This window comes from Corylus avellana, chromosome 2 (assembly GCF_965113065.1).
Source record: "Corylus avellana chromosome 2, dhCorAvel1.hap1.2, whole genome shotgun sequence".
NCBI classification, from domain to species: Eukaryota; Viridiplantae; Streptophyta; class Magnoliopsida; order Fagales; family Betulaceae; genus Corylus; species Corylus avellana.
The window spans coordinates 7318306-7333761 of NC_142491.1; the positions used below are offsets into that span (position 1 = coordinate 7318306).

Genomic DNA, 15456 nt, shown 5'->3' on the forward strand with positions numbered 1-15456 from the left:
GGCTCAGTGGTGAGTGCTTCTTGTCGATGCAAGGTTTATCTCCCACCTTCAGAATGTGGTCTCTCCGTCGAGCGGGTCAGCATTTCAAGTAACTCTCTCTCTCTCTCTCTCTCTCTCTGCAACATACATAACTTGGATTTGTCTGCCCAGCTATTGGTTTTCGTATGCCATTCACTTGAAGACTTGATATTTGTTTAAATGTAATCTTACTGCTCAATACTTGTATCTTGTAGCACCCATTAGAAAAAGTTCTTAAATTTCTCATTTTGTTGCAGTACTTGCCCATTTGTTTTTCTGAATTTGTTTTCCTGTTTCTGGTTTTTGCTTGTATATTTGATTTTCGTATTGGGTTAAGTAAGACAACCCCCATTGCTTTGGTGGATTTTGATCAAATTCTGGAATTGTCATTTGCTGAATAGGGTATGCTACTTTCCCCTCTCTCTCTCAATTTCGTCTACCAAACAAAGCGTGCCTATTTGCCTACTAGGGCTTGCTTCCAACGATCTGTGTTATGCCTTATATGCGTGTGTGTACCCCTTGATAAAAGATGTTAAAATAAAAGAAATTTTTTATATGGTTTTGAATTTATATAGCAATCGCTGGTTATGCTGCTTGTGGTAGCTTTGACTGATACCCATGTTATTCCTCAGAGTTTTAATACAGTTGCACCTTCTATCATGATAATTTTACTTCTTTAGCTGTCAAAATTTGTTGAATCTCGTTCCTTTATTCATAGGAAACAAGGGTATGGCCTTGAGGCTTCAAGGGGTTTTTATGTTAAACCAGACACTTCGAGTAATGTGAGAGGAGACACAGCTATTATGTGCTGTCCTGCAGAATTAATATCTACTAGAGTCCTTTCAGTTAATGTGTTTCACCACACAAATGTTATTGATAGAAGCTTTGTGGTTAGTCGTAGTCTTTGTTCACAGGCAGATGCAAGAAGTAGTGGTGAGAACCCGGATGTGGAGTATGGGTTTTTGGAATCTGATGTAATTGAGGAAAATAATGCTGAGGAAGAAGATGGGGAAGAAGTAGCTTCAGAACCAGGATTTCTGGATGATGATTTATCTGATTCTGAGAAAGGTGTGGGTGGTAAAGATTCAGACAAGGAAAAGGATTTAGGGTTGTGCAAGGCTATAATGGATGCTCCAAGCTACTCTGTTGCCAGTGTTCTTAATAAGTGGGCTGAGGAAGGGAATGATTTGGATCAATTAATGGTTTCTAGAATTATAATTAACCTTCGGAAGCGTCGGATGTATGGCAAGGCATTACAGGTACCTATTCTTAATATTTCCTCGAATAAAAATTTACACTGTTTAACTTCTTTTTTTTCACATAGATTATGTAAATGCTTGTGTCGCGATTTTGTTAGAATGCATATGTTTGCTTGCACTTTGCCTGTGACATTTTGTACATCTAAAGTTGAAATGAAGATGTCTTTAATAAGTTTGTCATTGTCTATCGTAATGATGTCTATCAACTTGGTAGGTGGTATGCTAGCATTGATTCAAATTAGATATTTTATAAACTGTGTAATGAATGTGAGGCCTCCCTCTTGTTGGTCCCTATATGTGATGCAAATAGTCTTCTCTCATGCATTTGTTTCATTAATCCAATCATCATTTGGACCCACATTTGAAAAGTTTGAGTTGGGTTATTACCCTGGGTGTAAAATATATTGCACCACGGAAGTTGTAGATACACCTTCTTAAGTGCACTTATGATATGAGAGAGTATCTCATGTCCATATGAAAAATTACTCTTATTCCAAAATGGTTTGCCCCTGAATTTATTACAAGATAATTTAAATTCTATTTCTGGGAATTCAAATCTATATAAACATTTCACAATGTGTTAGGGAATGACACCATTACCAATGGACCACTAATATAGATACCACCATTCTAGGAATTGGCGAGTCTTATATGTAATTCCTAATTTTGTATTTTGTGAATTTCATTCTGTAATTTTTAGCGTTTCAACACCATATCTCTTGCCGTGGATAGCCGTTTCCTAGTGTCAGTTTGTTACACGGTGCCTGACCTTTTAGCTTAGTGATGGTAACAATGATCTGCATCGCAAACAGTGTCATGAAATTTATGGCCAGATATGGTGGAAAAAGATTCATATAGCTGACCCTGTCCCATGTAGATGGGATTAATGTTTGATTGCAATTCAGACTTTAAATCAAATAATATTTTGATCTGCAGTTAAAATCGACCTTACTGAACATCACCATGCTTGTCATCTTGATTTGATTGTTAAAGTGCAAGGTATCCAAAGGGCAGAGAGGTACATTGAGGATATTCCAAAGTCCTTTAGAGGTGAACTAGTATACGGAGCCCTCCTAGCTGGCTTTGTCCATGTTCGTAACATGAGGAAAGCAGAGGCCCTGTTCAAGAAAATGAGGGATCTGGAGTTTCCCATCACTGTTTATGCCTGCAATCAAATGATCATTCTCTACAAGAAGCTTGACAAGAAAAGGGTAGCCAATATCTTGTTGTTAATGGGGAAAGAAAATGTCAAGCCATCTCTTCTTTTACATATAGGCTCCTAATAGACATCAAAGGTGCATCCAATGACATTGTAGGGACGGAGCAATTGTTTGAGACTATGAAGGCTGAAGGAGTGCTGCCTGACATCAATGTTCTGGCTACAATGGCTAAACACTATATATCTGGGGGGTTAAAAGATAAAGCTCTAACTATCCTAAAGGAAATTGAAGAAGGAGAGTTGAAGGAAAGTATTGAGGCTCGCAGCGCATTGCTTCTTCTCCATGCTTCTCTTGGCCATTCTGATAATGTGGCTAGAATTTGGAAGGAATGCGAATTGGATCCATCGTTGTGGGAGTGCTCTACTGGTATACAAGCTTGGGGCAAGCTGGGTAAAGTGGAAAACGCAGAAGCAATCTTTGAAATGATGCTTCAAAAGTGGAAGAAACTGTCTCCAAGGCATTACTCTGTACTTCTGGAAGTTTATGTTAACCATAAGCTTGTGACCAAGGGGAAGGATTTGGTGAAGCAGATGGGAGATAGCGGGTGCAGGATTGGCCCCTTCACTTGGGATGCACTAGTGAGGCTCTATTTGGCATCGGGGGATGTGAAAAAAGCCGACTCCATTTTGTACAAGGCAGCTCAGCAGAGCCAGGCGAGACCGCTGTTCAACACGTACATGGTGATCATGGAACAGTATGCAAAGCTGAGTGATATACATAATACTGAGAAATTGTTCCACAGAATGAAGCAGTTAGGGTATACCGACCGACTCAAGCCATTTGATATTCTGATCCAGGCGTATATCACTGCCAAATTTCCTGCTTATGGGTTTCGAGAGAGGATGAAGGCAGAAAACATATTCCTAAACAAAGCATTTGCAGCACAGTTGGCAAAAGCAGATGCGTTCAGGAAGAAGAATTGGCTACCAGATTTGCTTGATTAATGAAGGTTGGCTTTACTGGTCTTGCAATATTAGTAGGCTTGTAGGATGTTTAAGAACCTGTTTGGCATTGTGTTGGAGAATATAAATTTTAAAACCAAAAAGAGCTTTTTAGAAAAAAGTTTCATCTTTAAGCTTTTCTCAAAAGTGCGTTTTGACCTTTTTTAGAGTAAAAACAAGTCAAAAGTACGATTGGAAATTTTTATTAAACAAACTAGCTCTTTGTTTGGGCACAGCTTTTTTGGTACTAAAAATACTTTTAAGCTTCCTAACGCTATCTTGAACAAGTTCTAAGTTATGTAAACAATGTAGTAGGTTTGTAGGAGGCATGTATAGCAATATAAGAAATGGATCAGAATTTTCTAAAATGTGGTCAGGAAAATTCCTCAGTAAGTGGTGGATGCTTCTTGGAAAATCTTTTGCTGAGGTGGTTTTTGCATAATTCAATTCATATATGCTATTTAATTAGCAGAATTATTGTTATCAAAGATCAAATCAAAACCATCGTAGATGGCCGTAGATGGCCATTGGCTGAGATGGCTGGTGTGGTGAGGAATCTAGTGTATAAGAGCACTAGTAGTTTCCTTTGATTTTTTCTAAATTTAGATTGCAAAACTATTTTTTCCTTCTTTATGAAAATATATTTCACAACAACTTCCCTTACCTTTTCCTATATTATTAAAATATTATTTATTTACAAAATGCAAGTTCTCTACATACCTTCACTTTTTTCACAAAATATCAACACAATCCCCAATTAAAGACAAAAAGTTGAAAGAGGAGAGTAGAAAGATAAATGTTTATATTAAAATAATGTATATGGAACCACTTTTTAGTTCCCTACACAATGGGAAACACTATAGGGAATCGGATGTGAGTAGGTTTTTGTGGTTTTTCTGAAATTTTTCTTAAACATAGAGAAGTGAATGGCATGTAGGGTATTCGTTGCTAGTGATGTATAAGGCTGGGCTGATTTGTTTTTTCTTTGCTTTGATGTGTGTTACAGTGATTGTGGTTTGGTTGGTTTTGTGATGGTTTGCAGGCTATGGGTAAACGACCTACCACTAGGTTAAAGGGATTATTTGGGTGACAGATTTTTCCACTTCGAGTAGGGGAGACCACAAAACTTCACTAAGGGCAAGAGAATACCACAAATTCACTGATATTTTCAATGCTTCCCTTATTAAGAACATAAAAGTCTTTAAATAGAATACAAAAGAATGATGCCCAAATTGGTAAGAACTCCTAATTAATCATAATCTTAATTTTAAATAATCCTAAATTCCAACTCAACTACTCACCATAATCTTATTCCTATCAAACACATTATTGAGATGACAAACTAGTCCTCTCTCAAAATTGTAATTATGAACAATCAAGCGACAAAGAGTTGGGCACTATGTCTTTTGTTATTTGTTTGTTCCAAAGTTTGGCACTAATTGTATTCATATATAATAAAAAATTGAGTAGAAATAACCAGACACTAAATCCTAATTGATGGATAATCCAGTTGTTTTCTATCAGGCTAGCATCTGAACAGTAAAAATGAGAGAATTTTATGGAACTCACTTGCTTGAACACCTTGGTGCATTATCTAAAATTTATTTGGACAAATAAACCATCACATAAAGAGTCTCTCATATTTACTGTCTAAATTCAGCTTTTTCGTCTTTAATAAAACCAAAACAAAAGTTATAAGCTAGTTTGCTGACAGTTGTATAAAGCTAGAAGATAAGAAACATCATAAAAATTATTATCTCAATCATATTTTAACTATCTCCGTAGAGTTAATAGGCGAATTTACCATTGAATTTTTGTCGGACTCACATGAATTCACAAATTCAATGGTGGATCCATTAGAATTACAAAAAGAGATGATTGGAAAATGGTTGAGAGAATCATGTGTAGCATGCCTCGGGAGATAAAAGATCTGTCTTAATCAAAATTTGGCGTTTACAGATAGTGAGGAGCATCTCTAGCCGAAGTAGGCAAAATAGTTACTAAAAAAGTACAATTTTTTACTGTAACTACTCATTTTTTCATATGTACTCAAACCGATTCTCTATTCTACTATCTATTTTTTTTTAAATATTATTCTGTGTGGAAAAGAGCGTGAAAGAAAGGAGGAGAGAGAGAGAGAGAGAGAGTAAAAGGAAGAAAGGGAGACAAAAATAATAATAAACAAAGTTTATAGTGTGAATAGTGAATAGACTAATCAGCCTATTTACTATTCATACTATAAGGAAAAACTGTAAAATAGTTATTCTGTTGGAGAGGAAAAGAGGCTAATAACAATCAAATCTGACTATTATAAAGGATTTGCCTATTCTCTTGGAGATATTAAAAAATTTTGCCCCAGAAAATGCAGCAAAAACTCCATTAAGCACGTAATGTGAATGGGCCATGAAAATGCAACCACCATCACAAGAGCCGAATGTACTTGGACCACAAAACTCCAACCACTTCCCTAAATATTCAAAATTCAATCACCAATTTATTCCCAAAAATAATCGACGATTAAATTTGTATTAAATTTTTCAACAATTTATCTTTCGATATAACATGAAAAAATTAATAATAAACTCATTGTCAATTTTGTTGCGAATTCTAATTTTGACAATATTCATGGTTGAAAATACTCATTCTATAATTGTAGTAGAAGCGGAAAGAGTAAATCAGTAGAATTTGATTCATTCTTTTTTCTCTTCTTTCCAATAATTGGTTCTTTAACTACCACTTCAGATAGTTACTATTACAACAAGTCAATGACTAAGTTAGGAGATAGTTGATCTTCTTGTGCTTACCAACCGTTGGCACAATTCAAAAATATTTGGTAATCCCGTAAAGTGTAAATGTTAAGTGTTATGCAAATGTTGCATGCAGTGTCAATGGGTGCAGGCGTGCTTCCTAGTGATGTAACATTGGATGATCATCAGGGTCACGGCGGTGAGTTGATGTACATGCGAGTGCATTTCGAGCGGGTTGTTGGATTTAAGGACTCCGAGACGTAGGCAACAGTGGGCCAGAACTATGCATCTTTTTCGTTAGGATTTGACACCGTGATTTCGTCCAACCCAATTTCTAAAAGTGTAATGTGTTTTTTAAGCGCACGTGAGAAGTACGTGTTTCTTTTAGTAATGCTACTAAAAAAGAATACAAGAAGCACATGTTATAAAAAAAATAAAAAAAGTGCTTCTTACATAGTGAGGGATACATGGCATTTATAGAGACCATATTGTTGAAAATTTGAGTTGTAGAAAATTTCTGTCCAAACTAGGGTAGGTCTATGCATGGCCATGGATGCTTGCAAATTAACCAATCCTTACTTTGTACAATATTGAAGCTGGTTGTTGAAAGTCTTGGGGCCAAGCAGGCAGGCTGTTACTTCTCTAATTGAAAGATGCCCCAATTGGCATATATGATTTTAGCAACTCTGAAAAAGAATAATAATTAACACTTCTATTTTATGAATCATCTACCTCAATGATCACTTATTTTGTGTCCCAATGGTAAAGATTTAATTTTGGGCTACGAAATGTGTTCTTTTACTATTTAAATGGTGGATTAAAACCTTCCTTAGCATAATTTAAAAATTAGATAAATGCTACATGAACTCCATCTGTTATACTTTTAAGTGCTTATTTCCTTAGCATAATTGTGGATGTGAACAGTTTCTTGGCTTTCGGCTTAAGGTGGATGAGTTTCAGCATTAGGTTTTATGCTCTCAGGACCGAGGAATATGAGCTACCTATGCATTGAGATGAGTCTGTCTAGAACAGATATATTGTTACAACTGAAGATTAGTCATGGGTTACTTGATATTGATGTCATAGATAGGTCTTGAATGTTAGATTGTTATGAATGTATTTATAACTTGTAATCTCGTAGCTTCGGCTATAATTTTCTAATATCTTTTACTCTATGATGTAAGAAACGTATGCTCGTGATCCTTCATCAATTAATGAGATTAGAATGATTTTCCCTTAAAGAAAAAAAAAAAAAAAAAAACAATTTTGACTAATAACATGCATTTTTTTTTTTTGGCAAATGCGATGTGTGAATAAGTGATAATTTAAGAAAAAAAAAAAGTAATTAAGTAATTAACCCTTAAATTTAACAATTTTTACTACTCAAATAAATTACTACTTGAGAAAATTAAAATAGAGTTACCTTAAATGTTATAAATTACATAACTATTTTACCACTATTTTATTAGAAATTATAAAAATTATTATTTTTAACTATTTTTCGACAGTTTTTTATAGTGAAATGGTGAATCAATCCATATTTAATGTAAAATTCACGTGAGTCGCATTAGATTTACAAAAATATTGATTTAATGGTAAATTGGGATTACAATTTCAGCATAATAAGATAAAGACAGTAATAATAACATAACATAATAATATAAAGTAGTTCTACAGGGTTTTAGCCTTTTAGGCTCAGTGGTGAGTGCTTCTACTCGATGCAAGGTTTATCTCCCACCTTCAGAATGTGGTCTCTCCGTCGAGCGGTTCAGCATTCCAAGTAACTCTCTCTCTCTCTGCAACATACATAACTTGGATTTGTCTGCCCAGCTATTGGTTTTCGTATGCCATTCACTTGAAGATTTGATATTTGTTTAAATGTAATCTTACTGCTCAATACTTGTATCTTGTAGCACCCATTAGAAAAAAGTTCTTAAATTTCTCATTTTGTTGCATTTCTTGCCCATTTGTTTCTGAATTTGTTTTCCTGTTTCTGGTTTTTGCTTATATATTTGATTTTCGTATTGGGTTAAGTAAGACAACCCCCATTGCTTTGGTGGATTTTGATCAAATTCTGGAATTGTCATTTACTGAATAGGGTATGCTACTTTCCCCTCTCTCTCTCTCTCAATTTCGTTTACCAAACAAAACATGCCTATTTGCCTACTAGGGTTTGCTTCCAACGTTCTGTGTTATGCCTTATATGCGTGTGTGTACCCCTTGATAAAAGATTTTAAAATAAAAGATTTTTTTATTTTTTTTATTTTTTTATTTTTTATTTTTTATTTTTTAATGCTTTTGAATTTATATAGCAATCGCTGGTTATGCTGTTTGTGGTAGCTTTGACTGATACCCATGTTATTCCTCAGAGTTTTAATACAGTTGCACCTTCTATCATGATAATTTTACTTCTTTAGCTGTCTAAATTTGTTGAATCTCGTTCTTTTATTCATAGGAAACAAGGGTATGGCCTTGAGGCTTCAAGGGGTTTTTATGTTAAACCAGACACTTCGAGTAATGTGAGAGGAGACAAAGCTATTATGTGCTGTCCTGCGGAATTAATATCTACTAGAGTCCTTTCAGTTAATGTGTTTCACCACACAACTGTTCTTGATAGAAGCTTTGTGGTTAGTCGTAGTCTTTGTTCACAGGCAGATGTAAGAAGTAGTGGTGAGAACCCGGATGTGGAGTATGGGTTTTTGGAATCTGATGTGCTTGAGGAAAATAATGCTGAGGAAGAAGATGGGGAAGAAGTAGCTTCAGAACCGGGATTTCTGGATGATGATTTATCTGATTCTGAGAAAGGTGTGGGTGGTAAAGATTCTGACAAGAAAAAGGATTTAGGATTGTGCAAGGCTATAATGGATGCTCCAAGCCACTCTGTTGCCAGTGTTCTTAATAAGTGGGCTGAGGAAGGGAATGATTTGGATCAATTAATGGTTTCTAGAATTATAATTAACCTTCGGAAGCGTCGGATGTATGGCAAGGCATTACAGGTACCTATTCTTAATATTTCCTCGAATAAAAATTTACACTGTTTAACTTTTTTTTTTTTTTCACATAGATTATGTAAATGCTTGTCTCATGGTTTTGTTAAAATGCATATGTTTGCTTGCACTTTGCCTGTGACATTTTTGTATATCTAAAGTTGAAATGAAGATGTATTTTTGATAAGTAATAATGCATTAAAAGAGCAGAAGATGTATTTTATAAGTTTGTCATTGTTTACCGTAATGATGTCTATCAACTTGGTAGGTGGTATGCTAGCATTGATTCAAATTAGATATTTTATAAACTGTGTAATGAATGTGAGGCCTCACTCTTGTTGGTCCCTATATGTGATGCAAATACTCTTCTCTCATGCATTTGTTTCATTAATCCAAACATCATTTGGACCCACATTTGAAAAGTTTGAGTTGGGTTATTACCCTGGGTGTAAAATATATTGCACCGCAGAAGTTGTAGATACGCCTTGTTAAGTGCACTTATGATATGAGAGAGTATCCCATGTCAGTTACATGGTGCCTGACCTATTAGCTTAGTGATGGTAACAATGATCTGCATCGCAAACAGTGTCATTAAATTTAAGGCCAGATATGGTGGAAAAAGATTCATATTGCTGACCCTGTCCTGTGTAGTTGGGATAATGTTTGATTGCAATACAGACTTTAAATCAAAATATAATTTGTTCTGCAGTTCTCAGAGTGGTTGGATGCTACTAAGAAAGTCGACCTTACTGAACAACTCTATGCTTGTCGCCTTGATTTGATTGTTAAAATGCAAGGTATCCAAAGGGCAGAGCGGTACATTGAGGATATTCCAAAGTCCTTTAGAAGTGAACTAGTATACGGAGCCCTCCTAGCTGGCTTTGTCCATGTTCGTAACATGGGGAAAGCAGAGGCCCTGTTCAAGAAAATGAGGGATCTGGGGTTTCCCATCACTGTTTATGCCTGCAATCAAATGATCACTCTCTACAAGAAGCTTGACAAGAAAAGGGTAGCCAATATCTTGTTGTTAATGGGGAAAGAAAATGTCAAGCCATCTCGTTTTACATATAGGCTCCTAATAGATGTCAAAGGTGAATCCAATGACATTGTAGGGATGGAGCAATTGTTTGAGACTATGAAGGCTGAAGGAGTGCTACCTGACATCAATGTTCTGGCTACAATGGCTAGACACTATATATCTGGGGGGTTAAAAGATAAAGCTCTAACTGTTCTGAAGGAAATTGAAGAAGGAGAGTTGAAGGAAAGTATTGAGGCACACAGAGCATTGCTTCTTCTCTATGCTTCACTTGGCCATACTGATAATGTGGCTAGAATTTGGAAGGAATGCGAATTGGATCCATCGTTGTGGGAGTGCTCTGCTGGTATACAAGCTTGGGGCAAGCTGGGTAAAGTAGAAAACGCAGAAGCAATCTTTGAAATGATGCTTCAGAAGTGGAAGAAACTGTCTTCAAGGCATTACTCTGTACTTCTGGAAGTTTATGTTAACCATAAGCTTGTGACTAAGGGGAAGGATTTGGTGAAGCAGATGGGAGATAGTGGGTGCTGGATTGGCCCCTTCACTTGGGATGCACTAGTGAGGCTCTATTTGGCATCGGGGGACGTGGAAAAAGCCGACTCCATTTTGCACAAGGCAGTTCGGCAGAGCCAGGCGAAACCGTTGTTCAACACGTATATGGTTATCATGGAACAGTATGCCAAGCGGGGTGATATACATAATTCTGAGAAATTTTTCCACAGAATGAAGCAGTTAGGGTATACCCGCCGACTCAAGCCATTTGATATTCTGATCCAGGCGTATATCAATGCCGAATTTCCTGCTTATGGGTTTCGAGAGAGGATGAAGGCAGAAAACATATTCCCAAACAAAGCATTTGCAGCACAGTTGGCAAAAGCAGATGCGTTCAGGAAGAAGAATTGGCTACCAGATTTGCTTGATTAATGAAGGTTGGCTTTACTGGTCTTGCAATATTAATGTCTAAGTAAACAATTTAGTAGGTTTGTAGGATGTTTAAGAGCCTGTTTGATTGTGTTGGAAGATAAAGATTTTAAAACCAAAAAGAGCATTTTAGAAAAGAAGTTTTACTTTTAAGCTTTTCTCAAAAGTGCGTTTTGGCATTTTTATAGAGTAAAACATGTCAAAAGTACCATTGGAGATTTTTATTAAACAGATCAACTCTTTGTTTTGGCATATAGCTTTTTTGGTACTAAAAATATCTTTAAGCTTCCTAATGCTATCCTAAATAAGTTCTAAGTTATGTAAACGGACCGGGATCCAATTCCTAATCTGGACCGTTGATGTTCATCCAACAGGCCAGATTAGGCCATTAATAAAATATTATTAAAAATTATTTATATTTAAAAAATAAATCAAAATCAAAATAATAATAAATGAATAATTTTGTTTTTAAGATATGGAGTGGCTGACCACCCTTGGTGGTGGCCGGCCACCCCTGTTGAGAGGCTAGGGGTAGCTTCGGCCACCCCAGACTACCGGTCTAGGGTGGCTGAAGCCACCATCGGCCCTTGGGGTGGTTTGGCCACCCCCAACTGGCCCTTGGGGGTGGCCCCAACCGGCCCTTGGGGGTGGCTTCAGCCACCCCTAGCCTCTCAACAGGGGTTGCCAGCCACCCCATATCTTTTAATTTTTTTTTTTTTTTTTATAATTTTGATTTTGATTTTTTTAAAAAAATATAAATAATTTTTTAATAATATTTTATTAGTGACCTAATCTGGACTGTTGATTTTCATCCAACAGTCCAGATTAGGAATTTGATAACCTTCAAGGGGATCCCGGTCCTATGTAAATAATGTAGTAGGTTTGTAGGAGGCATGTATAGCAATATAAGAAATGGATCAGAATTTTCTAAAATGTGGTCAGGGAAATTCCTCAGTAAGTGGTGGATGCTGCTTGGAAAATCTTTTGCTGAGGTGGTTTTTGCATAATTCAATTCATATATGCTATTTAATTAGCCGAATTATTGTTATCAAAGATCAAATCAAAACCATCGTAGATGGCCATTGGCTGAGATGGCTGGTGTGGTGAGGAATCTAGTGTACAAGGCTGGGCTGATTTTTTTTTTCTTTGCTGTGCTGTGTGTTACAGTGGTTGTGGTTTGGTTGGTTTTGTAATGGTTTGCAGGCTATGGGTAAACGACCTACCACTAGGTTAAAGGGATTATTTGGGTGACAGATTTTTCCACTTCCTTCGAGTAGGGGAGACCACAAAACTCCACTAAGGGCAAGGGCAAGGGAATGCCACAAATTCACTGATATTTTCAATGCTTCCTTTATTAAGAACAAAAAAGTCTTTAAATAGAATACAAAAGAATGATGCCTAAATTGATAAGAACTCATAATTAATCATAATCCTAATTTTAAATAACCTAATCCTAAATTCCAACTCAACTACTCACCCTGGCCTAATCTTATTCCTATCAAACACATTATTGAGATGACAAACTAGTCCTCTCTCTCTCTCTCTCTCTCTCTCTCTCTCTCTCAAAATTGTAATTATGAACAATCAAGTGAAAAAGAGTTGGGCACTATGTCTTTTGTTATTTGTTTGTTCCAAAGTTTGGCACTAATTGTATTCATATATAACAGAAAATTGAGTAGAAATAACCGGACACTAAAGCCTAATTGATGGATAATCCTGTTGCTTTCTATCCGGCTAGCAATCTGAACAGTAAAGATGAGAGAATTCTTATGGAGCTCGCTTAAACACCTTGGTGCATTATCTAAAATTTATTCAGATAAATAAACCATCACATAAAGTGTCTCTCATATTCACTGTCTAAATTCAGCTTTTTCGTCTTTAATAAAACCAAAACAAAAGTTATAAGCTAGTTTGCTGACAGTTGTACAAAGCCAGAAGATAAGAAAAATAATAAAAATCATTATCTCAACCATCTTTTAACCATCTCCGTATAGTGAATGAGTGAATCTGTCATTGAATTTTTGTGAGATCTACTATTGAAAAATAGTTGAGAAAATGATATGTAACATGTGTCAGGCAATAAAAGATTCGTCTTTATCAAAATTTGGCGTTTAGGGATAGTGGGGCTATTCCTAAAATTTTTTGCTGCAGAGTAGATTTGAATGACAAAAGTAGGTGAATTGACATTTCAAGCACATAATGTGAATGGGCCATGAAAATGCAACCACAATCACAGAGTAGATTTGAATGATAAAAGTAGGTGAAATTGACATTTCAAGCACGTAATGTGAATGGGCCATGAAAATGCAACCACCATCACAAGAGCCGAATGTACTTGGACCACAAAACTCCAAACACTTCCCTAAATATTCAAAATTCAATCACCAATTTATTCCCAAAAATAATCTACGATTAAATTTGTATTAAATTTTCCAACAATTTATCTTTCGATATAACATCAAAAAAAGAAAAAGAAAATAAGAAACCTATCGTCAATTTTGTTGCGAATTTTAATTTTGACAATATTCATGATTGAAAATACTCGTTCTGCAATTGAGGTAAAATCGTAAAGAGTAAATCAATAGAATTTTATCCATTCTTTTTTCTCTTCTTTCCAATAATTGGTTCTTTAACTAGCACTTGAGATAGTTACTATTACAACAAGTCAATGACTAAGTTGGGAGACATTTGATTTTCATTCTCAATTGTCTACACCACATAAATCAATTCATATCCACATAAACCAGGTGAAAATATCAAAATTAAACTTGCAAGTATTATTGGTAAATGTTCAGACTCAAGTAGTTGGCAGTTTATTCTTTATCTGCATTATGACAACTCAAACCCTTGTACAATGAAAAAGTGGCCCTCATCTAAAAGGCATTTTTCTCATGGAAAAGTAGTGTGGGCAAAGGAATTCAATCAGTCTATTTTGAGAAAAGAAGAAGGCCACTCTAGGCAGACGTGAAGAACTAGGAAACCCAAGGTATCATCCAAAGGGGCACAGGGGGAACATGACAACATCAATGATCACAAGCTGTAGCCCACAATTGTGTTTGTGGCTTGCCCTTCTGTGCTACACGTGCTTAACATGCACAAATAGCAAAGCTTTCCAACTGAGATACTGCAACTATAAAAACGGTAGTCTTTGTGAGCTAATTTTCATGCCAATTTCTCTCAACACTACTTCAATGGTTATTACCACTCACTACACAAAAACCCCATCAAGGGATGGAGACCAAGCAGCAGCAGCAGAAGAAGAAAAGCTAAGCCAAGAATGCAAGGAACTTCTTCTTTCTCTTCCCAAAGAGAAAGGATGGAGAACCCTCCATCTCTACAAGTTTCAAGAATTTTGGTGCCAGCCAACCGAAATCCAAGCCATAATCTCCTCCCAAAGACACTTCCAAGCAAGTGACACTGATGTAGTATTGGCCACCGTACCAAAATCAGGCACCACATGGCTAAAAGCCTTGGCTTTTGCTGTTGTGAATCGCAGGCGTTTTGCTGTTGTGTCAAACAGCCATCCTTTGCTTTCATCCAACCCCCATGATCTTGTACCTTTCTTTGAGTACAAGCTTTATGCCAATGGCCAGATTCCTGATCTTTCAAACCTTCCACAGCCTAGACTTTTTGGCACCCATATTCCATTTGCTTCCTTACCTAATTCCATCAAGAAATCTGATTGCAGGGTTGTTTATATCTGCAGAAACCCATTTGACACTTTCATCTCCTCGTGGCACTACATCAACAAAATTAGGCCGGGATCTCAAGCACCAATGTTATTAGATGAAGCCTTTGAAATGTACTGCAAGGGGATTGTAGGCTTTGGACCCTTTTGGGAGCATATGTTGGGGTACTGGAAGGAGAGCATAGAGAGACCTCACAAGGTGTTGTTCTTCAAGTATGAGGACATGAAAGAGGACATCACTTTTCAGTTGAAAAAATTAGCAGAGTTTCTGGGGATCCCATTTTCCTTGGAGGAGGAGAGAAGTGGTGTGATTGAAAAGATTGCAAAGCTGTGCAGTTTTGAGAATCTGAAGGAGTTGGAGGTAAATAAATCTGGCAAGTCAATTAAGAACTTTGAAAACAAAGATTTGTTTAGGAAGGGTGAGGTGGGAGACTGGGTGAACTATCTGTCACCAACTATGGTGGAGCAATTAACCAAACTCTTGGAGGAGAAGTTAAGTGGTTCTGGTTTGTCATTCAAAGTGTTTTCTTAGGGCAAGCAATAAATGCTGCCAAATTGTGCCATTTGCATGGTTATGTGAGCGTATGGATAGAAAGGTGTAGACATCATTCCAATAAATGTTTCACTTCAAACAATGTA

At 36.4% G+C, this 15456-nt stretch overlaps 2 protein-coding genes and 1 pseudogene across 3 annotated transcripts; all 3 read left to right on the forward strand.

The window, feature by feature from the left end:
• LOC132186404 (pentatricopeptide repeat-containing protein At1g80270, mitochondrial-like) lies at positions 1–4036 on the forward strand (annotated as a pseudogene). Its single transcript, XR_015911514.1, has 3 exons — positions 1–88; positions 737–1317; positions 2214–4036. The product of XR_015911514.1 is annotated as a pentatricopeptide repeat-containing protein At1g80270, mitochondrial-like (transcript).
• A 3837-nt stretch (positions 4037–7873) lies between these two features.
• Positions 7874–12689, forward strand: LOC132186396 (pentatricopeptide repeat-containing protein At1g80270, mitochondrial). Its single transcript, XM_059600362.2, has 3 exons — positions 7874–7965; positions 8641–9181; positions 9882–12689. The coding sequence occupies exons 1-3, from the start codon at positions 7904–7906 to the stop codon at positions 11130–11132; spliced, it is 1854 nt and encodes a 617-aa protein (XP_059456345.2). The 5' UTR covers positions 7874–7903; the 3' UTR covers positions 11133–12689.
• A 1115-nt stretch (positions 12690–13804) lies between these two features.
• Positions 13805–15456, forward strand: LOC132163267 (cytosolic sulfotransferase 15). Its single transcript, XM_059573489.2, has one exon. The coding sequence runs from the start codon at positions 14144–14146 to the stop codon at positions 15347–15349; it is 1206 nt and encodes a 401-aa protein (XP_059429472.1). The 5' UTR covers positions 13805–14143; the 3' UTR covers positions 15350–15456.